This window comes from Daphnia pulicaria, chromosome 5 (genome assembly GCF_021234035.1).
Source record: "Daphnia pulicaria isolate SC F1-1A chromosome 5, SC_F0-13Bv2, whole genome shotgun sequence".
Lineage (NCBI taxonomy): Eukaryota > Metazoa > Arthropoda > Branchiopoda > Diplostraca > Daphniidae > Daphnia > Daphnia pulicaria.
In genome coordinates, this window is record NC_060917.1 from 3,276,992 (window position 1) to 3,301,596 (window position 24,605).

A 24,605-nucleotide genomic window follows, 5' to 3' on the forward strand; every position below is an offset into this window, starting at 1 on the left:
GCGTCATCACGTCAGTCGGCACCGAGCAGCCGGGCACGAACCATACACACAACTCGAAAGAAAGAAAGCGTCGAGCTAGCAGCAGCAGCAAGCAGCAGCAAGCAGAAAATTAGATTTCCATATCATATTGAGACTAAATAGTCAAAAACTTTCCATTTTTTGTGCCTGCGAAATTTTTGGTTTTGAAAAGCGCGCCGTTCAAAAGGAAAGAAAAAAAACCCTGTGCATCACGCCGGAAGAATACACACATTCGTTTTGAAATTGAACCGGCAAAAAAGAAAAATTTGAAGAGTGCGCGTGTGGTGCCGCACATATTCGTCTGAGCCTGGCATCCTGCAAAACAAGTGGATTATTCATTCATCTTCAGCGGAGACAATCACCAGCAGGTAAAACGCAAATTTCATTCATTTCTCGAGTCAATGATTGGGATTTTTTCATGTTGTTTGTGTGGGGCGGAAAAAATTTAAAAAATCGAGACGACCGCCAGCCCAGTTAATATGCGACTGGCGGTGGTGTTGAAGGTTATGGGTTCTCGTGTGTCTTGGCGGATTTATGGCCCCGCGTTATGCAACGACTCACAGCTGCTGCTGCTGATATGGCGCTCCTTTCTCAGCCGCCCATAAGTTTCTCTTTTTCTTCTTCTTCTTCTTCTTCTCCAGCAGTTCTCCAGAGAGAAAAGGTTTAAAATTAAAATCAAGTAAAAAAAAAAAAGAAATAAAAAAGGGCAAGCGGTCATAGAAAACGTGTGTCTAAATTACACGACGCCAACTATTCTTGATATCGCCGGGATTTATTTCAAACAAAACAACAAAAGCCGCTCGAAATCGTTTTTTTTTTTTTTTTGTTTTTTTTTCTTTTTCAAATGAACGTTTACACTATTTAGTATACAGGGAAATAATATATGTATACTAAAAGGCTGCTGTGTGGGTGGGCGCTAAATTTGTTTCCGATTCGTGTTTTTGTGGGCGCGTATACATATAGTTTGTACGTACGTTTGTACGTTCCATTCTTGGCCCCGTCTGTTGTTGTTGTCGTCGTCGTGTTCCACCAGTAATGTGGCCGAGCAAATCGTCTGGAATTCGGCATGACTCTCTTCGTCTTGATGGGCTGCATAAGACTGGCGTTCGTGCTGTCGTGGGAGTCGAAAGCGCGTGGCTGATGTTGAGGGGAACAAAACAAGAAGACGGTCGGGCGACGGGCGGACGAAGGCGCAGGAGTCGAAAAGGATCAGCAGCAGGAAAGAGAGACAGCAGACGGAATAACGGACAGACGGAGAAAGAAGAAGAAGAAGAGGGAATGTCAGAGCAGCTCATTAGCCGCTGAGGGCGAAAAACCATTAGCCCAGTCTATCGAGTATAGATGCACAAGTCACTTTTTCTTCTCGGGCTGCTGCTGCCTGCTGGGCGTCTATGCAACGTGTGTGCTTCATTTTCTTTGCCTCCTTTTTGGCTCCTGACGGAATGGAGGAGCTGGACGGGGAGGGAGGGAGGAGCGCCTGCCCTGTGTCGTCTTGTCGCGCCTCGTTTGAATAACGTTCACAATAAGGATCGTCGACTCTCCCTTCGCCCGTCTCTCTCTCCCGCCGCATACCTGAAATAGTGCCGTCTATTTCTCACCCGCTCGCGCGCGCACACACACCCCTGCCCTTAAAACTCGTATCGGTTAATGAACGTTCAAAAACTTTCCAGTTCCAGTCGTGTGTCCTCCTCCTCCTCCTCCTCGTTCCAAGAAACACGCTCCCAGCACCCCACCACACCTCCCACAACCCGTCCATTCAGCCGTTTTGGGCGACAACACGCGTTTCACGCAAACTAACCCAATCAAAAATCGTTTGCTCGACGAATGCACCTGAACTTTTTCGGGATTTTTGCGAAATTTTTTAAAATTTCATTTGATTAAATAAAAAATAAATAAAAAATGGTGGCGTTCGCTTAATAATTTCGAGTGACAACAGGCAATCCTTTCTTCTCTTACCTACAAACCCCCGTAAATGACGCAATAGTAATGAATAATAAAAAACAAAATAGAAATAGGTAAAACAGGGGGCGCCATCGTCAGAGGTTTACTCATCCATCAAGTGCAGTCGTGTGTGTTAACCTCCCCCTCCTCTTCTATACACCAACCCAACCGCTGTACCCCGTATTTTTTATTTTTTTGTTATCCTAATCATCATTTACATGAAGAGTACTATACACACACACAGACGTATTGTATCCCCGGTCGAAATGAAAAGGCAATAAAAAGAAAAAAAGGGACAGGAGCGGGACCAAAAAGCGGACGACTAATTCTAATCGATATGACCGTGGGAGGTTGTCATGGAGACGTTACACCACTCAAAAGCAGTTGCAGCAGCAGCAGCAGCAGCAAAAGAAAAAGAGAAAAAAGACAAAAAAAAATAAAAAAATAAAGCCTCGGTGGTTCTATTGTGTTGACTGACGAAAACGAACCAAGTGGTCGGACATGTAGAGTGTAAAAGAATAGAAATGCACAGAGGGGACCACCCCCGTGTGATTGTGTCACGTCCCCCCCTCAGCACAGTAGTCCCTCTACACTCTACGGGAGTATAGTACGTACACTGAGAGAGCTCTAGCTAAATTGACCGGCTTTCCTATTCTTTAATTGAATCTTCTTTTAGTGGCTATATACTATACTATATGTAGTTACAGAGGTAGGCACAGAGAGTATCTCTCTTCTAACAGACAAACAAACCAATTGAATTATATGAGAAAAAAGGAAAATAGCTTTTATTCTTTTCCTTTTCCTTTTATTTTTAAAAAGGAACTTGATCCGTATCGGAAGAGAAACGATTGCGATTGAATAAGAAATGTGCCGATAGGATTTTTGGGCGGGGCGTGGTCGACCAGCAACAGCGGTCGGATGATCAATTATTAGCCGCGCCGACAACTTGAGAGATTGAGAAATTTCAAACTAGTTGGAAATCGAAGGAAAAGTAGGATTACTGTTTCCGGATGGCCAGTTGGTTATTCGTCCGCTGTCTTCTTGTCTCTGCTGATGCCTTTCTGTGAAGAAGGAGACCGGTGACCGCTGTTGCCGTTCGCTTCCTCAGACATTACACACGTATAGACGGGGGGGAAAAGCGCAGCACACGCGTTGAATAACAGGCCACATCACCGGCCACCAGTATCGAAGGATTGGGTGAATGGCGTGAATGGCGCGCCACCAAAGCTCGGGAGGAAGTATCCGGTACTAACACGGTCCTTCTTTAGACTTTATATCACATGATGGATTGATCTATTCTACAAGACTTTTTATTTTTTGGTTTTTCTTTTTTTTTTTTGGGGGGGGGGGGGGGGGTTCGGACGGAAGAAGCGACGGCGGATGCGACACCCAAAACACAACTTGAAACTTGCGTGCCACTCGATCAATGATAATAACCAAACTCTGGACGCAATCAAAACTAAACTCTACACATACATACATACGTATATGTATAGATTATTTTCAGACGTATAGGTATAGTGTGTCCAGCCGGAGACGGACGGGAATGACCGATATCACACGTACAACACCTACGTGCGTGATTCCTGTCCGGTTATGGAGAACAGCATCATTTCCGTTCGGCGGAATCTTTTTCCTCTTCTCTCCTTTTTGGCTAGTGTATACGTGAGTGTGTACGCAGAGGAGGTGGTGGCGAGGGAAGTGGGTGGCCACATAAGGTGCTGCTGTGTTGTCACGTCAACCAATCATAAACATGGATGCAAAACGCACAGTTCGATATTTAGTTGGGAGATATCGGGTTGATATGGTTTGCTGGTGTGGATGGGTGGGAATTTTCTTTCCTTTCCACTCTGGTAAAAGAAAGAAACCATATCCGGAGCATCGAGTTTCGTTGACATCCACCAACGAATATTCGTTGAATTATTACCGGATAATTTCCAGAAGAATTTGTGTGTTTTGTTGCTGCACGTATTATATTGACTCGCTCACTGGTACATATCGCCGTCCTGTTTTTATTATGGGAAGTCTCATTTTCGCTGGCAAGTTATTTCGCTCATTCTTCGAACCGAAATATGGCGGCGTTATGGATTACACGCGCGGCAGAGACAGCAGTCAACCCTGGTCAAACGGAAACAATAAGCGCTCACGCGGCTATCTCTTGTGTTTCGTGTCAGAGGAGAGAGAGACGAGACTAGAGGAGAAATCATTTTTTTTGTTTTCGAACGTTAGCAAAGCCAAGGTGGTGGTGGTGGGGCATTTGAGACACGATTTGAGCCAAGTCGGCGAAGCGTAACCAGACGATAGGCCAAAATAGATAGGTAGTGACAGAGAAGGGGCGAGTGTTGGTGTATATATGAAAAGAAGAAGAAGAAAAAGAAATTGATAAAAATAACATGAAGACCGCCTTGGTGAGATGCTATTTGGCCGCGGCCGCCGACCAGTCGATCAACATATCACGCGCTCGTGCCGCCACCAACCATTTCGCCACCAAGGCTAGACATTCACAACTTATTATCGCCTGCTCGATCGTTCCCGAAAAAATCTTTTTTTAAAAAACAACCCAAAAACAACCAATTCCGTTTTTTCCTGGAAGAGATAAAAATTGATAAATTCGGAATTTTTTTTTCTTTTTATCTTTTTTAAAAGATGCGCGCAAAAATCTTTTCCCGGCGTCTTTTAGCACCTCGAAAAAAAAAGTTTTGAAAATAAAAAAAAAAATAAAACTGAACTTGAAAAAGACACGAATGAAACTAATACACACACAGAACCCACCCGGAAAAAGCTATGGACTCTATTCGTCTAGTCGATTCGACATAGTTCTGTGACACTTGGTGCGTAGGTGACATTCCGGGGGCCTTCTCTCTCTCTCTCCCCGCTCAGATGAGGTGAGCCCTGAGCGATAATAGCTGCCCGTTCCGACGCTAATGTCCCATTGGCCATCCGAAAGTAACACAATCGGAAAAGGAAAACTTTTTTTCCCCTGTGTGTCCCGAACAAGTCGCGTTCGGGAAAAAGAAAAACGGTCTGAACACGAAAATCGGAAGAAGTTGACTTTTATGATTATGTTAGTCGCATGCCTCCGGCTCTAGAGCACCGAGCTATTTAACTAAACGAAAAACTACTTTCCCTGTAGAAATATGCCAGTGTGTGTTATTATGACTAGCAGGCCTAAATAATGTTTGGACATGATTCATATTAGGCTGTGTAGAGGAATGTAAAGGGCAACATTGCCGGGTCGTCGTTCAATGTTTCCCGAAAATTTATTGTAAAATCCATTTGGAGTGTGTGCGTTACAGGAAACGATGGTGCGATGGTGATGCGGCGCTACCCGATCCGCTGTCCATCATTAGCGTCGTCAAGGCGAGTGCAATTGGCAGGAGGAGCGGGAGGAGCCAAAAGAGCTGCTGCGGCAACGGCGGCGGTCACAAGGACCTGCGAGGCGGCGTTGAGCCACCACCACCACCACGGCTGCGGCGGCAGTGATTCTCCATTGGCCTCAGTCTCGATTCAGACCCTCGATGCTCTTCCGCATGGCGGGAAGATGAAGCCGTTCAAGTACAAACCGCTCGGTGGCGTTTTCATCATTGGCCGCCCATTTCACGCCTGTCGAGCCTCACCAACGGTGCGCCCCGCATCCAGTCTATCCACCTCTGCGCCCGTCCAGCAGCAGCAGCAGTTGAATAATAGTCGACCCAATCAAGAGTGCCAGTGCTGAAGAGTGTGCGTGTGCCTTGCTCAATCGCCTCCAATCGAATCCGAGGGTCTCGTTCAGAGGTTTTGTGTGGCGTGGTTGGTGTGGCCGCTCGTTTTTCATTCACAGACACACACACATACAGACACACACATACACACACACACACCCACCGGCCAAAATGGACCAGCCGTGCGATCGAGTTCCACTACTTATTCACCGTACTCATCGTCTTCAAGACATTGTGACGTGACAGTGCGCCCCCAGCTGCCGGACGAACTCCCCGACGCCGCGGCCCTTTTGCATCAGATCGTATCCGACGAGTGTGCTGTGCTGTGCATGTGGCGCGATCAAACACGAAAAAGCGAATTCAACACCAGTTTTCCGGGGGATTATTATTCAATTAAAAAATCAAATTAAATATAAAAAAGCCAATCACTCGCTCCCTTTTGGATCCTGCGCTCGGTTCCATTGTCGTCGCTCCCGTCCCGTTTGATTGAATAAACTCGAATTTTTCGCAAGTGTAAAGTGATTCAAAATCATCAAAGTGATCAATCGTCCAAAAGAAAAAGATTTTAAAGGAGGGGACCAAGTGAAAAAAATAAGAAACAATTAGTGACGTCATTTAAATTTTCTTTCGAGAAAAAATCCTAACCCTTTCCATAAAACCCTTGAACAATTTTTTGGGGGGGGTTTTCACCTGGGTAAGAAAAAGAAGATAAAAGAAAAAAAGAGAAAAATTTCATTTCTGGGTGGTTTCTTTTTTTCTTTTTTTGGTCTTCTCCGCCTCCGCCTGCGGACGTTGATTTCGTTTTTCCATTTTCTTTCCTTTTTGACGTGTGGCGGGTGCGCGCGTGTGTGTTGTGTCGGTGACGAACGCGCAACGCGCCGACCGGCCAGTCGACACGAGGAAATGAATTGGCCGACAAGTTCGCCGTCACTCCTCCAGGTGTTGCCGGCCTCAGCCACTGCTACTACGACTACTAGTAACACGTCCAGCAGCAAAAGAGTCGTCGCCACCTCTTCAACATCTTCATGGACAGTTTGCACCACCGTCTTGACCATCGTCGTTTTGGCCGTCTTCACTCACCTTGCAGGTAAGATTATCCCACCTTCTCCTTCTCACCTTTAACCCGTTACTCCCCCTCAGAAAAAGAAAAATGGCGAGACTTATTAGTCTACCCCCCCCCCCCACCCAAGGAGGGGGTAGGGAGATCAACAAGGGCGTGTTCGATATGCAAATTTCTTTTCTGGCATTCAATTAAAAAGGTGTGTCATTTTTATCGTTTGAATTTGCGGGAAATGTAAAAAGTTAATTTTTTTTGTCGGGTGGTACAGGAAGGATCGTGAAACTTTGATGAGGGACCCCCCAACGCGTCCGTTATTTTTTGTCGGGTTTTCTGTTTTTGTTTGTTTGTTTTTTTTCTCTCCCTCCCCCGCCCATATATCCGTTGGCTCGAGTTCATTTTCATTTTCGAGAAGCTAGTCTCTCTGCACAGCGCAGGTTTGTCAGCCGTTGACACCTCGGGAAAAACCGCTGGTCACGCCCCAGAAAAAAAAAACGTTCATCTCTCTCTCCCCCCTTTGGCTGTGGGCTGCTAATTAAACCGCTTCTGCTGTGCTACTGCTCGCCGTCTTCATGCAAAGGGAAACTTTTTTAATGAAACAAAAAATAGAAATGAACCAAAGTCGACGAGGACGACCCCCCCCCCCCACCGTTTCTCGCCTTTGCACGACGATGGGTCTTATCTTAGCCCGGCAAAGCAGCAGCAGCAGCTGCCGTATAGCCTTTGATGTTTACAACCGGACAAGCCTAAAAACACAAAAAAGATGAATGGTCTCAAGGACAGCTCTCTCTCTCTCTCTCTCTAGCGCCTTCTGCACGTCTGTGTCTGTCTATGTCCAAACTTCTTCTTCGTCAACGAGTTTTCCAAACCCATTGCCCATCTGACCGGCTTTTCCCAGCTCGGCGTACAGTAAAGTATAGAAGACCCTTTCTTTTGCCAAAATCATTAGTCGAGACGGTTATTTCACGTGTTATTGACACGTCTCGTGACTGTCTCAAATGAAGGAAAACACCAAAAAAGGAAATGGTCGAAACTTGGGAGTCGAGAGAATGACGCAATTTTTTCTCTGGCTTAGAATTTCTTTTTCTCTGGGTTTTCTTTTGGTTCATTCAACTCTCAATCAGGATTTTTCTCCAACTGCTTTTTTGGGTTTGTTTGTTTTTTTCCCCCCTGTGTCGGGTTGGATGTCGTGATTGTTGGACGGGATTTTCAAACGAAACGGCAGTAGTGGGTAGAAACTACACGTCCAGTGAACATATCGACGTGGGCGATATCGTGCCAAGAGAGAACAAGGAGGCGGACGTCCAGCCAAAGGATCGACAACGACACACACACGCAATCCATCGTGTCTTGTGTGGACGGACGTTTTTTGCCCATTGATTTCGGTCACTACAAATGTCGTGATTGTTTTCCCCGCAGGGGGGTCGACCTTTATTCTCATTCTCTTCGACGTCTGAAAAAAACCTTCAAAATGGACGTTTATATAACTGATGTATCAATTTAATTTGCTTTCAATTCCTTCCCCCCCGACTGAACGAGAGAGAGATGGATGACATCACTAAAGAAGCAGAGTCTTAAACATGTCGAGGGTTTTTCTTTCGTCTAGTTGAAGCTCTAACCTTTTTTTTTCTTTCCGCACCGCAATGTGTTTTCGATCCGGTATGTTTTGCCGCCCAGCGGTCGCTATTGACTCAAGTCGGCTGATAATAATGTTGCGAGAGGCCAAGAAGAAGAAAAAGAGCCGCTTGTGTGTGTGTGTGTGTGTGTGGCATAGTCTCGAGATGACGCACTCTCCTGGGAAAAAAGGATCCACTGGAAAGAACAGAAAAGAAAAGAACAAAAATGTCCCGTTTCTTTTTGGCCCGTCGTCAAATACTTGGCGCACACAAAAACTTTTTTTTTTTTTTTCCGTTAAGTGTTGCGCGCACCGCTTTTATCTGCTGATTATCTCTTTCTTCGACACCGGGCAAATAAAGTAGGTCGACTCAAAAAAGAAAGAAAAGAAAAGAAACGAAAAGGTTTTTCTCTTTTTTTGTTTTGTTTGACTTGTGTGATTGGGGAGAGTGAAAAAGACAAGTCCGTTGAAAAGGGACAAGCGACTGGTCTATATACATTGAATCAGTCTGAATACACATCAGCCGGAAACGAGTGTACACACACACACTGGGCATTTCGAGCGTATAAAATGGTGGAGAGCTAGTTAAAGAGTGGGGAAAGAAAAAAAAAGGAAAAACTATAGCGGCGAAAAAGATTGAAATCAATAAGACACACGTAAATCACGAAGAAGAGGAGCGAGAGAGAGAAATAGGGGAGAGACCAAATAGTGTCGACACTAGCGGCCCGCACGCATCGGGGTCACGTACTGGCTTCTCTCTCTCTCATGCAAAGTTCTAATCTATTTCCAGTCTCTCTCTCTTATTTTCTTTTTAATTGCACAGTTCATCCCCCCCCCCCCCCTCCTTTTGGTTTTTTTTTTAGTGGGGGAAAGGCCAAGGGTGTAGACAGAATTGACAGTGAAATAAAATAAATAAAACGACGTGAGAGAGAAAAAGAAGAAAAAAAGTTGAAACAGCGAGCGGCGCTGGACGCACGATGGGACTCTGGGGGGGGGGGGGACGACGATCACCTTATGGCGCTGTAAATCGCGTTCATTGGAAAACTTTGCGTGTCAAACTCTCTCCCCTGCCCCTTCTGGAAGAGTTGATTTGGGCTTTTGTTTTATGGCAGTTGATGATTTTATCATTTCGTCATCGTCTCCATTTAAGTTGCGATGATTTAAGAGAGGGAATCGATGAATTGATTTGTTAATTTGTCATTTCATTGCTGAACGCGCGTGCAGAATCGACGAGTACGACGAATTCAGCCTCCGGATGGGATTGGACGGCCGGAAGAAACAGTATCGACATTCTGGACGAGTTGGCAGCCGTCCGGCTCAATTTGACGGGCGTCGAAGTTGCCCCGGGACCTTACAGCATTTCACCTGCTCTCTATTTCACAGGTGAATTGATTGGTAGTGTAGTCGAGTCTTTTTCGGAAAGAAATTTAATCCTTTTTTTATTTTTATTTGGTTGTACAGGAGACAATCGGACCATCCGACTATTGGAGACTTCCTACGCCAAGGTGATGACACTGCTCCAATCCCACCATGACATCACCTTCGTGGCTGCCGTCCGGCAGGAGCCGTACAATGTTGGCACGCTCTTCTCCCTATCCGAGGGATTCACTAGGTCGGTCTCATCCCATTTCTTAATCCCAAATTAAAACACACGTGTTAATATGGCGAGAAAGAAAGAGCCGTTCAAGGTTTCTCCCCTGTAATAATAATTGGTTTTCTTGGCGCTCAACGAGGTGTTCAATACTACTCGAGTAGATACGGAGAAACAAATAAAACTACTCAACTAAAAGAAGAAGAAGAAAGATTTCGAATGTGTGAACAAGACTCGTCCGGATCTCCGGAAGAGTCTTCAGTTTACAATCTCCCGACTTTGTTTGAGAGAGAAGTTGGGGGCGGGCGGGCGGGAAACGAGCACCCGCGGGATCGATTGATTTAGATCTCTCATAACGTTTCGTTACGATCAACTGCGCATTCCTTCATCCCCCCACCATTTTCTTTTTCTAAGAAACAATTTTAATTTCTCTCTCTCTCTCCCTTTTCTTCTTCTTCGTCTACTTCTCCAATGTCGTCCTCCATCCTCGTGAGTGTACACACTCAGAGAGCCCAGGGAATGGTCTAATGAAACGAACGGTGAGTATAATCTGTTGGTGTTGCACGGGGTGGTGTAGGATTTTATCCGGGCCATCGGGAGTCGGGTGGCTCACTCCGCCCCCCGACGTCATTTGGCGTGCACACAGGACACCATTTGGCCTTATCAGTTTTCCCTCTTTATCTTTTCCTGGTCAGCTGATCCCGTTCATCCTGTTATATTAGCAAGCAGAAGAGAAGTTTCTTCTCTCTCTCTCTCTCCGACCAACCGACCAAAAAATCCAAATGCGAAGAAGAAGAAGAGACGCGCTTCAATCCTCATCTGCTCCGTCTTGACGGGTGTCTACCGCCGCCATTGGCTGCAATAACAAACCAAATGCACACACACACGGTATTAACCTGGACGTCATTTTCGCATAGCGCACGAGGGATTCGTTTCACACGCTCAATCGACCCCCCTCCCGCCAATTAGACGTTGTAACCGCGTGCCTTTCATCATTTGGGGCTTCTTTTAGGTTCAATTTCCGGACTTGTGTTTAACTCTTTCTTCTCTCCTATTCATTCTCACGAAAGGAAAAAAACAATCACCGTTCGTTCGTCAGCTCACGAGTCCGCTGAGCTGGTTCGAATTAATGGAGTGGATCCCATTCTTCTCTCGTTGGGGATGAAGAAATTGAGAATCTAGAAAGACTCCAACTAAATAATTCACCGAAATCGATCCCTCCCCCCTTCCAGCATCGCACTCTTTCCCTCCTGCCCAACTCACAGCCGAGGGGAAATTTGATTGGGGATTCCAATTTGATCCTTCTGCGTTCCATTTCTCTATTTAAATGAAAGAAAGAAAGAAAGGAAATGTGTTAAAAGGTTGGCCATGCTATTTCAGCTGTGAAGACGAAAGGAATTTCTTTTCCAAAGATCCAATTAGAAATGAAATATTATCTAATCATGACTTGATTAACATTCTTTGGTTGATGCTGCTGCAGGTTTCTAGAATTGCAAAGCTCTGGCCGCAAGGATGAGATTCGGTTGCACTACAATCACCTGGGAGCGCCTCGGACCGAAACGTTCAATTTCCGGCTGGCTGACGGCGCTTGGCATCGGCTGGCCGTGACGGTCAGCGGTGGCGTCGCCTCTCTCTACGTTGATTGCCATCGAGTTGAGCGACGATGGATGGCCGCCATTCCCGACACGGCCATTACTCCGGAATCCTCGCCGCTTCCTGTCCAGGAGCAGAACAAACCCGGCAAGATGTCGCTCTGGATTGGACAGCGCGGCGATCAACATTTCCTATTCAAAGTAGGATTTTATCTTAAAACTAATAGAAGTTGCGTGGAATTAATTTCAATGTATTGCTCTTACCTCTTCATATAGGGAGCTATGCAGGACGTCAAATTAGTGGCCGGAAGTAATGGCCACCTGGTGCAATGTCCAGCGGCTGAAGCCGAATGTCCGACCTGCGGCGAGTTTCACAGTCTCCAATCGGTCGTTGCCCGACTCGAGAAATCTCTACAACATCTGACCAATAAGGTACAACATATATACGAATAACAACTATATTAGTCAGCAACTGGTGAAATTAAAACCCTCCTCTCATCTCCTACTTTTTCTTTCTGAAAAGTTGGAACACGCCGAAGAGCGGCTGACGCAACTGGAACAGTGCGACTGCCCGCGTTCCTGCAGTGTCAACGGGACGGTTCACGCTGACGGATCGAGTTGGAATTCCGACTGTGAAGTGTGTTCGTGCCACGTGAGTCTCCAGTCCCACCTACATATATTTGATAACAGCGCAGAAATTTGAATTGGAATCAAATGACTTACACCGCATTCTTCTTTCTTTTTCCCGTTTTTCCTGATTGGTTTTCCCCCGACGCCTTTTTGGGTTGGGATTTATTTCGGTTGATCTCATCGTCACGACGACACACGTACACGGCGCCTTCTAGAAGGGGCAAGTGACATGCAGTCCTGTTCAGTGTCCGGACACTCCGTGCCGTAATCCAGTCCAGCTGCCGGGCGAGTGCTGCCGAACATGCTTAAGTAAGTATCGGCCATATTCTCTTTGGGGTTGAAACGGGATAATCTCTCTCGGCTTTGTAAGGCTTTCATAAGAAGGACCCGGGGGATATTTTAGAGCGGGGTGAGTTCCCCCCGAGTCAATTCGTGTCCTTAAACGGGATTTCAGTGTGACATTCCCGGGCACAAGTATATAGAAGTCCCATATTTGTTTCACCTTTCGGGTTTCCCGATGTTTTGCGACAACAAGATTAACGTGACAACAAGAGTTTTGGTGGGAGACCCGACCTTGTCGATTTGATCCTTAGAAAATTGTACTAAACGGAACAACGGCGTTTGGGAAGCCAATGAAAATGCTTTGCAGCAGCGCTGAATTCCATCACGAAATATTGATTATGTTGAGATGTTTCTGATTATTTTGTCCCGTTTGGTTGCTGTTGTTGCTTTTAGAGCAGTGCTACTTCCGCGGATTGAATTACGATCACGGCGAGCGGGTGAGTCCACGTCACTGCCTGGAATGTCAATGTCTCAACGGGTCGATGCAGTGCAGGCCGTTGGACCCTGAGCTCCATTGCCCGGCTCTTTCCTGCCCGCCGTCCGAGCAATTCACCGTGGCCAACGAGTGCTGCAAGCAATGCCCAGGTAAACTAAATCATTTTCTCGCGAATTCCAATCTACCCTTTTGAAGATACAAATTCAAAAAATAATGAATTAAAAAGACAACGACGAATTCTCGCCATTCCGTTCGTTTTCTATAGGATTAAACTGAACGGAATCACGAAATGATTAAACAAAAAAAAAAAAAGAAAAAAGATTCAAGAAATGATTTTCCTTACTAACAATCGAATTTTATTTTTTTTTTCTTTCCTTTTCCTCATGTGAATCACCCCGATCCTGAACTCTCGCACATGGCACATTGACGCACTCGTGATTCCTTATCTCCTTATTTTTTTTTGACCCCGTCCTAATTTTCGCTTCGTTCCACCTGGCCATCATCAAAATGGTGCGTGCGTGGATGGGTTGTTATATGACAAATCACGAAAAAACAAACAAACAAAAAACGAACACGCAAAACAAAAATAAAATCTTAAAAAAAGGAGTGGATTATTGCGCCTCTGCGAATCGCGTTTGTCACGCTCGTGCGCAGTGCATCAACCTGCAGACAACCTACGCCTGCCACTGTTCGCCCGGCTACACCGGTGACGGCAAACATTGTTCTGGTACGTATTTGCACAATGAAACAAAACAAAAAAAACAGCTCCCTGATTCACACCACAAGGGCTAGCGGTGTGTAGAATCCGCACGATCTCCAATCACTAGCTATTAAAACAAAACAAAAATCCACCACTTCTTTATTTTTGGTTTGGCCTTTTTTTTTTTACTCTTCTTTCGCACTTGATTATCTTCAAATATAACCCATTTTCATTCTTCTGATGACTTCTTGGCGTCTTTTGGGTTCGTTCTTCTTCGTTGAACAAAGCACTGTGTTTTATTTTAGTAGCATAATTGACATGATATTATGACGTGGTATTTTGACGAATGACAACTGTGAATGGCGCACGACATCATTTTTTTGGCCGCATGACTTTTTTTTTGTTCTGTCTATCTGATATTTGTCATTAAAAAGAAAATTATTTTGAATCTTAGATATTAACGAATGCGACACGGAAGGTGGTCCGGGAGGTCACCGCTGCGGTGCCAATACGGTTTGTGTCAATACGGCCGGCTCTTATCGTTGCGACTGTCTGCCGGGCTACTACCACCTTGGATCGGGTCCAGGATCTGCCGTCGACGTCCATCACAACGGCACTGAGTGCGTCGAGTACGACGAATGCGCTAACAAACTGGACAACGACTGCCATCCGACGCTGGCCACATGCCTCAACACGCCCGGCTCCTATCAGTGCGCCTGTCGTCCGGGTTACCGAGGAAACGGAATCGAATGCGAACGTAATTTGAATAGATTTGTGGAGTCTCAGCGTCTTGATGAAACGAAATCGCAACCATTCTGACGAAATTCCCCCACTTTTTGGTTTTGCCACTTTTTACAGCCGTGTGTGATCGACCGTGCCAGAATGGCGGTCGATGCGTCGGTCCCAACCAGTGCTCTTGTCGCCGAGGTTTCGAGGGCGACTATTGCGAGATGGACGTGAACGAGTGCGAGCGGACGGGCAACAAAACGACGGGCCATCAGTGCCACTTGAATTCCGAATGCCGTAACATGCCCGGATGGTATGCCTGCGCCTGCAAGCCAGGATTCCGCTCGCCGCGACAGGATATCCTGGACACCTTCCTCGGCGCTCTCTGTCAAGGTTCGTTACCCCACCCAGCCTTTTTATTATTTTTTCTTTTCCAAGAGATCTGGCAGCCATCACTTTTCTTTGTAATAACGCGCTCTTCTTCTTCTTCTTCTTGGAACAGATATAGACGAGTGTGCCGAAGGGTTGCACAGTTGCCACGGTAACACTCAGTGCCTCAACACGATCGGCAGCTACGAGTGCCGTTGTCCGCCCACCAATCCCAATTGCAGCTTAGGTATGGAATTATTTGCATAATATCAAAGACACTTGACATTTCTTTTTTTTTTTGTGAGGCAATTACTTGATCGATATGATCATTTTTCTTTGATTTTTTTTTATTTAGTTTGCCACACGGAAGAGGGTGTCCGCCAAAGTGGCGAGACGTGGATTTCTTACGAGAGTCCTTGCGTCAGCTGCCAGTGTCGGGAGGGCGTCGTGACCTGCTCCAAATTGCCTTGCCATTGCACTTCTACTTCTTCTTCTTCTTCTCCGCCCGCATCCTCTTCTTCTTCATCCGACGACTTGGAAGCGACAGCCAAATTCGGCCTTCACCGGAATCAAACGGTCGTTCATCATCCGAATTCCGAACTGTGTTGTCCGCAGTGCCGAGCTAGCAAGTCGCAGCAATGCCGGCACCAAGAGAAATCGGATGTCATTTTCGATTCCGGACAGCGATGGATTTACCAGTGCCAAAGCTGCGAGTGTCTGGTAAATTGATTGAATTCCATTTCTAAGTTAGGCGATCAGCTCATCTGTCATTTTTAAAAATCTATTGTAGCATGGAGAGACGGATTGCTGGCCGATGGAATGCCCTCCCGTTTACTGTAGTCATCCAATTCGTCTTCCGGGTGATTGCTGCCTACGTTGTCCGGACAGCGATCCGTGCAGCGCCGTTGAAGATTCGTTGACGACAAGTCAATCGGGTGAACCCCTCGGGTGTCACCATCTTGGTCGAAATTATACTCAAGGAGCCGAATGGGCTGCCGGATTAGACGGTTGCAACAACTGCAAATGCAAGGTGCGTGAATGTTTCGCTCAAGTGTTTAAACCGCTCCATTAAAAAACTTAACACTTTGGAGTAAATTGCACACCTTGAACAATTACTAAAATCCTAAACTTTGGGAAGCACAAATAACCAAACCCTGAATAATAACTCGACTAATTAATGAAAAAAAACTAAAGACAAACTAAACAAGAGATTGTGAATGAAGTTGAGAAAGTAGCTTGTTGTCCCACTAACAAATGGAATATTTTTGTGTTTTGTTGACGCTCGATTGTTTGATCCGGCGATAACAGGAGCCGATGTGCCAACGAATGTTGGGCCGCAGTCACAGCGCTGCTCCCGCTCATACTAATCGGTAATGTTTAATCTGATCTTCTACCTTTCTCATCTAACACGCTGCACACACTCTTTCTTCTCTCTATCCTTCTGTCCATCTCTATCGATCTCGTAGGCCTAAAACGAGGTTTGCATGTCTCAATATGGGCACCAACTTTTGATGATGAGCCTCATAAATGAAAAACCAAAAAACCAAATTCTAAAATTTTTTCCTACCATTGATTACTATTGAAAAACATCCAGAATGGAAAGGTTTGCTGTCAGTATGATACTCGCTGCGCTCAGCAGCGCTTGGTGGTGGATCTCGAGCACAGCACAGCTGTCCAGCACCGCCACAGACATAATCACCAGCCGCAACAACAACGACGAATCGGATCGTCCAATCGAATCCACCGCGCCTCACCGACGGCGGACGATGCGGTCGAGCAGAAGAAAAAGGGTGGCGACACCTTCCAGGGCACATCATCGATTAAAACAGCGACATCGGAGGCGACCACGAGAAGTGGCGGATCGCGCATTACGACGGCTAAGACGGCGGGCCATCGAATGTCTAGATCGGCCCGGCTGGTCCGCTCTAGCAACAACGCGGACAAGAACGACGTGAAATCATTGCCACCACCACCAGCACGACAGTCAACCATAATCCCATCTGCTACCAACTCTAGTCCTTCTAGTGCGACGACGACGAAAGACGGCGGCAGCAACACGCCGCTCTCCGGTTCAACGAAAAGTCAACATGTTCCAGGAGAATCGGCAGGAGCGCAGGCCTTCTTGGTGGATTCTGGAGTCACCTCAACCAAAATTGTTAGTCAACAGCAACCAGAGTCATCGGGTCCCACTTAGTTTATGTACCAGTACCGGTACGCAAGTCTTAACATGAACGCTGGTACGTAGTTGAAGTATACATATAAATGTTATCATCCTCCTCCTCCTCCTCCTTCTTATTATTCTGCTCTTGTTAATTTTTGTTTTGTTTTCATACCCAACCTAATTCTCCTGTCCTTTGCTCATATCCGAGTTTTTCTTGGGTCAAAACAGCTCTCTATTCTTTTGTTTGTTTCTCTCTTCTACTTGCCTTTCTCGTCCCAGCTGAATCAAAAAGAAAGCGAAAAGCTTTTCAAGCATCCACGAGGGCCAAAAAGAAAAACATAAAAAAATTCTAATGTTGATCGTTTCAAAACCACCCTGTCCTCTTTTTTGTTGCACCTCTAAAAAAAAAACACACACACACACTCACTTGTTTAATTATTTTTTCTCCTTTTTGAATGGCCCGCCCGTGGTTTGGTTTCCTCTTTTTTTCTTCGTGTAACATTTGTTGTACAGTCGAAGTGATTACTATAGTTAACTATATCCCGTAAAAAAAAAAAAAACTATCTTGCGCTCCACACACACATAACACACTGAACTTGGTTGACTTATTGCTCGTTTCATAATTGGCGCCGAATTTTTTTTTCTCTTGGTAGCCATTTTTGTACATAACTAGTCATAAAAAAAAGAAAAAATCCTAGACTTTGGAAACATAATTATTTAAATAACGCAAAAAATAGTATCGTTTTTTGGTATACACTTGTGCGATAGAAAAAGAAATGAAACAGAAACTTGCCAGGGCAGGGCCAAATTATGATTAAATTAAGCTGATATGATGCCGTTGTCTTTATGAGATTATTGTACTGCAACCCAAAAATTGAATGTAATCTATACAACTTAATCTAAACAACTTGCCGCATAACCCGACACCCCCCCCCCCCAATGTTATATCCCTACCTATTTGTGCTGTTTATTATCCTTACAATATTGCCACCAACTAGTCTGATCATCGAGGAGTTGATGGTGACGACGGTGACCTCCTCCAGTATGCCTGTGTGAGTGTGTGTATTTGTATAAGTGACATAATAGAACATTTTGATACCAGCAGGGACGTGGTGAAACATGTCAAGAAACAAAATATTCGTCATCTGTGCCGTTAAATCTGATCAAATTTATTAAAATATCTTTTTTTATTTCAATTTCTCCAACAGTGTGTGTGTGTGTGTCCAGCAAAATTATGATGGAAAATTACTTTGAATTTTTTTGTTTTTCTTTTGTTTGATATATGATTGTTCTTTTTTCATCGCATTAATTGCCTCTCACTGTGTCTCCGTCTCCGGTCCTCGGCCCTAAACGTCTACTCCTCTCTTAATTTTGTCCGTTTATTTGTTTTTTGAACAGACTGTTGTTAAATAACTATCTATCTATACCTCTTCCTCTGCCCTGCCCGTGCACGAATCGCGTTTGTCTGTCCTGAACTATTTTGTCACTATGTTATTGGATTCAGCAATAATATTACACTGATGATTACAAGCGGATTGATTTCAAATCAGTTTCTTTTTTTATCGTCTTACGAACTGTCGTGCAGGTCATGTAATAATAAATCTATAACGCACGAATTTTATTATTTTAGACGTTTTGATAATTGGAAGAATTTTCCTTCGGGTAGGGAATTCTTATGGATTTGTTTCCTTCTGCAAATTCCTAGGATAGCCTACTGTTGTAACTCACTATTCGCTATTCGAGTAGCCAAAACTTTTTCCTTCAAATTGTAATAATTCAGTGTCCAGTGTATATCGCGCATTGTAGTTGCGCTTTTGTAGTAGTAGACGTAACCAGAACCATTTGACTTAATTTTTGAAAACGCTTTATTTAAAAAACGGCGATGCTAGATATCGCTTTGTCGACAACTTGTAAAGTTGTAATAAGCCAAAAGCCGGTGAGCCGATGTTTAAGTTTGCAAAATTCAATCACGCAATCACAAGATTTATGTGTTAGGCTAAATATTAAATTTCAATCTAATAAAAAAAAAAGGCTATTTTTGAAAAGGATTGTATAAGTAAATTAAAGGGGGGCGCATCTCACTTGTCTTTATCTATGGTCATTTACTCAAAAAAGTCAAAATGATTGCAGATGATGAGGCAGAGATGATGTCAGATGTGGTCATGTGGACGTTTTTAATTGTAAAACAGGTAAAACTGAAAATGGCAATGTTGTGGATTGCAGTTACTTTCAAGATGGCAACTCGCCAGTCGCCACTGCTTGCAGATCCCTTGAATCAGCTCGAATAATGGACCATCCTCCCGGTTTGTAGAACATATTTCCGCTTCATGTTTTTGCTATGCAAAGTTGCAAACCCGTTTAAATGTAAAAGCTGAACTTTATTGTGTAGGTACCAGTTCTTGTGAAATATTATGTTGAATACCAAATATTTAGAGACTAGCTTAGAAAATTTAGGCTGGATGCCTAGATTTTTCCAAGATTAAGTGATGTAATTATGTTGATAAAGTTTTTAACTGCAAGTTCATTTGTTTAAACTAATTGTTTTTAATGTTGGTATAGTTTGTTATCTTCAGATTCCTTTGGAATGGAGGGATTGCATGGTCTCACTCACACTTTATACTTACTGTCGTTTTGTAATGTCACATGATACTTTGTTGCAAAATATTAATTGATTTTTTTAGTAGGATTGGTAGGATTAACAGCCAGATAAAGTCTGGGCTTTCTTCATTGCCATCCAAATTCATTCACATGGAGAACTTCACAACAATTAAAGTAACTATGTTGGTCAAGTTATAACCACCAGGGTACAGAAATAGTTAATTTTGGAGAGTACCTTGCTTTTCTGTTGCAGAATTTTTGGTTTGCAATAAGCATGCTATTTGGGTTCATTCGTTCGATTGCAATCCATGATGCTTTCTGTTCGATTCGGCAATCCCGATTCAATTAATCCTTGTGTTATTGGGTGGGTTGGAAGCCAGTGTCAACTCAGTGGATAAATTTTATTGGAAATACAAAGACAATATTGCTACTGTAGTTGTAGCAATGGAAGGAGTGGGGTGTTGATATTAGAGCATTTTAATGGTATAGATCTTTCAATGTTCTAAATTTAGTTCATATTGATTACAATTTTTTAACCTCACAGGCGAAAAGAGGGTTTTGTAGAATGTTTTATCAAAACCTTCCTTTTTGTTTGACTGTTTAGTTTTTACTTGGTTTCCAAGTCCCTCCACTTGCCTTTGCAAGTGATAATGAATTCATTCAATAATTCAACTATCAAGTATTGAAAGGAAAATTTTTTTAGCAATGGTCACGAGGATTAAATTTGTGACTTAGCCTTTACTGTTAAGGTACTACTTACTTAATGGTAATCTTACTCTCAATAACTTTAGTTATTTTATATTGCTTCCATTGTTTTGATTTTTCCCTCATTACATCTTTTGGATGCTTCGTGTTCCTTCTCGAGCACAAGAGCTAGTCGTCCAAGTTTTCGAAGCTCCTCACAACTTTCTAGGGGATTTTTTCCGGATCTGTATCCATGTATTGATCAGCCAATGACAGAACGTTATATCGTGTTTTTTTAAAATAAAATTTCCCGCTTTCCCCACAGGACTCGGTGGTAATGGTATGCATCAGTTTGCTGCACGCAGTCTATGGATCTGGTGTTATGCTAAAATGTAGACTCAAGACCTGGGGTGGAACTGCAAGAAGAAGACTTAAATAATTTAATTGTAATAATGTTGAATAATTTCCCAAAAAGAAAGCTATAGGTTTAAGTCGTTTAAGACTAGAGAGAGAGTAAATCCCTGTGTTTCACTTAAGTAGAATTACATTTTACTTGATTTAATTTTCAACAATTTTTTTTGTATTTGTAACTTCTTGTTTACTGTAGACTTCTTAGTAAAACTTCTTGTATCAAAATAATTTTCTGAGTGTTGGTTGATTCAACTTCTTCACTCCTGTCAGTGTGTTGCAACATTAGAAATCTATTCCTCAATAGTAGTTTCAGTTTGTAAAAATAGGTTTAACAGCCAGGTGCAATTTCTTCTTCATTGCTGTATAACACAACAAACGGTTTTTGTTTACGGTCAGCCGGTTCAAGGTGTCGTCAAAACTCAAATCAAGCTCAGCTGTTGCATGGAGGATGTGATGCCGGTGTTATCCTAGAGGGTGTTGGTGTTCTGGCAAAAATTGTTCTGCTTGTTTGTAATTAGAGTATTATTTGAAGTAGTCAATGATGTTTGTCTGTTTGTCTTTTTCTTTTCTGTCCCCAACTAACTAACCACAGCTGGTGGTTACTGGTCATTCACCCGCTGTGAAATAGGGAGGGATTAGGAGGGTTTTAGTTGAATGGGGACTTGGAAGGGGTATGTTCTGATTAAAACTTTTTGAGAGTTATGAGTGTAACCCGGAAGTCTACTACGATTAATTGTTCCCTAGCAAACTGGCCTATAATAACGTCAATGCGACTGTTAATAGTTATAGGCCTACTATATTCATTAAATCTTTAAAATCCAATAAAATATACATATATTGTTTAAATTTTCCAACTGGTTCATCATCCACTTTCTTATGTTTTTTTTTTTTTTCTTTTCATAACATACTACAGCAACGAACTAAATTAAATACTATACCATATGATTTTTTTTTATAGCAGTAAACCTGTTGATTTTCAACTGCGATAATAACAGTGTTGCATCACTCCTGGATTATGTAAGTTCAGCTTTATAGGCCTACTGCATGAATGAGATTTAAGTGGCAGAAATGGAAGAGCTTTGACATGACAGACAAATTAACAAACAACACATTGAGCAGCAGCAGCAGCTTTAAGCATACCTTTTCACCATCTTATTAGGTAGCATCTTCATTAACAGCCTCAACTTCAATGGCCATCGAAATCTACAGAGAAAAATAAAGATTTAATTTAATACAAGTAAGGCAAAGTGCAGATGACAGGAATAAATTTAAAAGTTAAAAAAGAGATATCTTAAGGTAGCAGTATATACAATATTTTGTCAACATTCTGGAATCACTTAAAGTTATCCTAGACAAGGCACATAAACAAATGTCAAACTACCTTTTCATTGTGAAGCATTATACCTTTGCGATTCGTTGTAGTGTGTGATGCTGCGGTGTTACCAACCAACCAACCAAGGACAGCAGCAGCAGGAACAGCTTTAAGCACACCTTCAAAACAGCCTGAACATCAATGGCCATCTAAACCTACAGAGGAAAGGAAATAAGATTAATCACAAGTAAGGCTAAGTGCAGAATGACAGGAATAAAGTTAAAAGTTAAAAAGGTGATACGTAAATGTGGCACTATACGATATTTCGTCAACAATCTGGAATCACTAACAGATGTAGAAGCATGTAGAAGCACTCATTGTAGAAGCATTATATCTTGGGGATTTCGTCTGTTGTGATTGTGAGGTGTGATGCTGAGGGGCGGCTTTTAAGTAGAGACGACATAAAAATTTGGGGAGAATATTAAGTCAAGTGATTATCAAAGTTACTTCCCTTTTTGTATTAGTTCTTTCAATTGAGTGTCAAGTGTTAATTAACGAGCGGACATTGTTTTCATGTTACTGTCAAACGTTTCTTTTTTTTTACGCTAGACGGCATAGCCTTTTATCATTTTCCGCTCAGTTCAGTATATTTTTCACACATCTGAAGAATCTCTCGCTGCTACTACAAGGAAATTTTATGTGGCAGCTGTCAGTTTATGTTTCAGCAACAAAGCTCACTTATTAGTTTTTAATAATCTTGTGCCTTTTTGACAACTTCCGGTTTTCTCATTTCAGTCAGTAGTTCAGTAAATATTAATTCGACGCACAAAAGAACAACATATATTCGTGGTCCTCGTCAAATTTGTGGTAAAGTTCATGTTTTTTTTGTACTTACGCGTACTTCCGGTTTCGAGAATTATCCTGACAGTAGAACTCCACTACGCGACAATTGTAGAGTTTGAAAATCGTTAGTTCTATTGTCAGACATTTAAAATATTTAAAATTCAATGGAGTTCTATTGTCGAACATGAAGTTAATTAAAGAATTTATTGGAATTCTATTGTCGCGTAGTGGAGTTCTACTGTCGGGCACTGGAGTTCTATTTTCGGGTAATTTTAATAATATTTAAAAAAGGAGTTCTTATGTCTATGGAGTTCTACTTTCGCATGCAACGAAATTTTTAAAAACTATATAAAATATTGGGGTTCTATTGTCGGTGGAGTTTTTCTGTCTTTGGAGTTCTATACTGTGTTTAAGTTACAAGTGTTCTACTATAATTATTATTTAATAATTATTTAATAAAAGTGTCATAGGGAAAGCTGCTGGAGTAATTTGGTATTTATGCTCATTTGATTCATTTCGTGCCAGCTAGTAAAAGCCGAAAGGCATGTCGATTCAGGGAGGAGTGGTCGATTCGCCGAATTCAATTGAGCTGCTGCGTGCTGTCTCGAAGCAAGCAATCCAGCCGTTGCGTTCAGTCATTCGGAACAGGAATCTAATGCTGTCAATAGGTGGCCGTGAATAAGTGGCTGAAATTATGTCCACCAGGTAGCGCGAGTGTATTCAGCATTCATAGCGCCCATTTTGTTCCAAGACGCAGCAAAAATGGGTTGCTGGTCGTGACGTTTCTCTCGATGGAAATTAAAAGGTATTTATTGTTGATTTCCAATTGTTATTGAATTTAAAATGTTGATGTGAAAATTTACAGGTGATATACGGATTTAGCTCGTAGAAAATAATTTGCCAAATTATTCAACTCGAACTTGGAAGTGCCTGTACATTGCCGAAATGGCGTGCCTCGTGTGTCTCGCTGCCTGTTCTTAGGCGTACGTCTCATCCAATCAACAGCAAAAAGTAATTATTTTGATCAAATGTCTTGCAAAAGTACTACAGATTTAGTTAACATGACTAGAGTGTAGACCAATTTCCTCGGCTACTATAGAAATTTTGAATACCTTGCCTTTGTAAAATTTCACACATCAAAGTTATTCTGTTGGACTGCGTAGTTTTCTGTTACTCTTTGTTCTCTTTTGTTATAATGAGTGTGTCCACAGTTGTGTTACTTGAAAATAATTTTATTTTCTTAAATAGGTATAACAAACACTTCTTTAACACTGTTGGTTACCTTTTTGCTGCCAAATGGTGAAAGGTGTGGCGAAGACAGATGCAGCATGAGGTCGCAGTGTAATCCAGAAGTAGCTGTGCTGGTGTTATCCTGAAATTGCTGTGCTATTGTAGCTGAACTGTTCCATGTGGGTTCCTGACTTAAAGATTTTTGTGTTATTTGTGTTTTCATCCATACCATATGAAATTGCTCTGCCAGTGATATTTTGTGTTGCTGACGAAAGTGTTTGATCTGTCTTGATTTTTCATTCAATCATGCAGTATACGACTGGGGCAACCTGATCGATGTCAGGTTTGACACACTCGAGAACTGCTAGATTAAACAAGCTTTCTGCGCCAAACAAATAATAACTTGCACTTAACTTGCATCATGTTATTATCGCAGTAGAGAAAGCGACAGGCCCCCCCTCCTGGGGGCCACAGGAAAAATATGTATGTAAATATTATAAATTTTGTATAAACTTTTGTTATCAATAAAATTTTGTATGTTATAAAATATTCGAATAATTTTTTTCGCGATAAATTTTTAAAAACTTCGTGTAAGGCGTGTTTTTGAAATTTTTTTCAAAAAATAAAAGTCTGGACTTAGCAGAAAAT

General features: G+C 42.9%; 1 protein-coding gene and 4 long non-coding RNA genes across 16 annotated transcripts; 3 read left to right on the forward strand and 2 right to left on the reverse strand.

Annotated features, from left to right (window-relative positions):
* Positions 1–18,414, forward strand: LOC124340821 (protein kinase C-binding protein NELL1-like). 4 transcript variants are annotated; one of them, XM_046793524.1, is made up of 17 exons: positions 1–386; positions 5,256–6,747; positions 9,557–9,715; positions 9,794–9,944; positions 11,404–11,716; positions 11,792–11,947; positions 12,039–12,167; positions 12,361–12,454; positions 12,881–13,072; positions 13,528–13,650; positions 14,078–14,380; positions 14,482–14,742; positions 14,852–14,965; positions 15,074–15,438; positions 15,509–15,748; positions 16,027–16,088; positions 16,313–16,813. In XM_046793524.1, exons 2-17 carry the CDS (start codon positions 6,564–6,566, stop codon positions 16,671–16,673), a joined length of 3,207 nt encoding a protein of 1,068 aa, XP_046649480.1. In that variant the 5' UTR covers positions 1–386; positions 5,256–6,563; the 3' UTR covers positions 16,674–16,813. The 4 variants fall into 4 exon arrangements, with proteins under 4 accessions (XP_046649480.1, XP_046649482.1, XP_046649478.1 ...); XM_046793526.1 differs by lacking the exon at positions 16,313–16,813 and adding an exon at positions 16,185–16,247; XM_046793522.1 differs by lacking the exon at positions 16,027–16,088 and having other exon boundaries at positions 16,313–18,414.
* On the reverse strand, positions 13,964–24,136 carry LOC124341605. Its single transcript, XR_006918525.1, has 3 exons — positions 24,047–24,136; positions 17,218–17,228; positions 13,964–13,976 (listed from the first exon to the last, which is right to left on the reverse strand). It is a non-coding gene; the product is annotated as an uncharacterized LOC124341605 (long non-coding RNA).
* On the forward strand, positions 19,127–21,368 carry LOC124341492. 9 transcript variants are annotated; one of them, XR_006918350.1, is made up of 6 exons: positions 19,127–19,367; positions 19,439–19,479; positions 19,573–19,960; positions 20,022–20,226; positions 20,487–20,607; positions 20,899–21,368. It is a non-coding gene; the product is annotated as an uncharacterized LOC124341492 (long non-coding RNA). The 9 variants fall into 9 exon arrangements; XR_006918355.1 differs by lacking the exon at positions 20,899–21,368 and having other exon boundaries at positions 19,573–19,659; positions 19,731–19,960; positions 20,487–20,730; XR_006918352.1 differs by lacking the exon at positions 20,899–21,368 and having other exon boundaries at positions 19,135–19,182; positions 19,269–19,367; positions 20,487–20,730.
* LOC124341504 lies at positions 21,710–22,249 on the reverse strand. The gene is made up of 3 exons (XR_006918390.1): positions 22,186–22,249; positions 21,977–22,099; positions 21,710–21,775 (listed from the first exon to the last, which is right to left on the reverse strand). It is a non-coding gene; the product is annotated as an uncharacterized LOC124341504 (long non-coding RNA).
* Positions 23,216–24,504, forward strand: LOC124341511. The gene is made up of 3 exons (XR_006918397.1): positions 23,216–23,532; positions 23,593–23,738; positions 23,976–24,504. It is a non-coding gene; the product is annotated as an uncharacterized LOC124341511 (long non-coding RNA).
* The last annotated feature ends 101 nt before the right edge of the window (positions 24,505–24,605 follow it).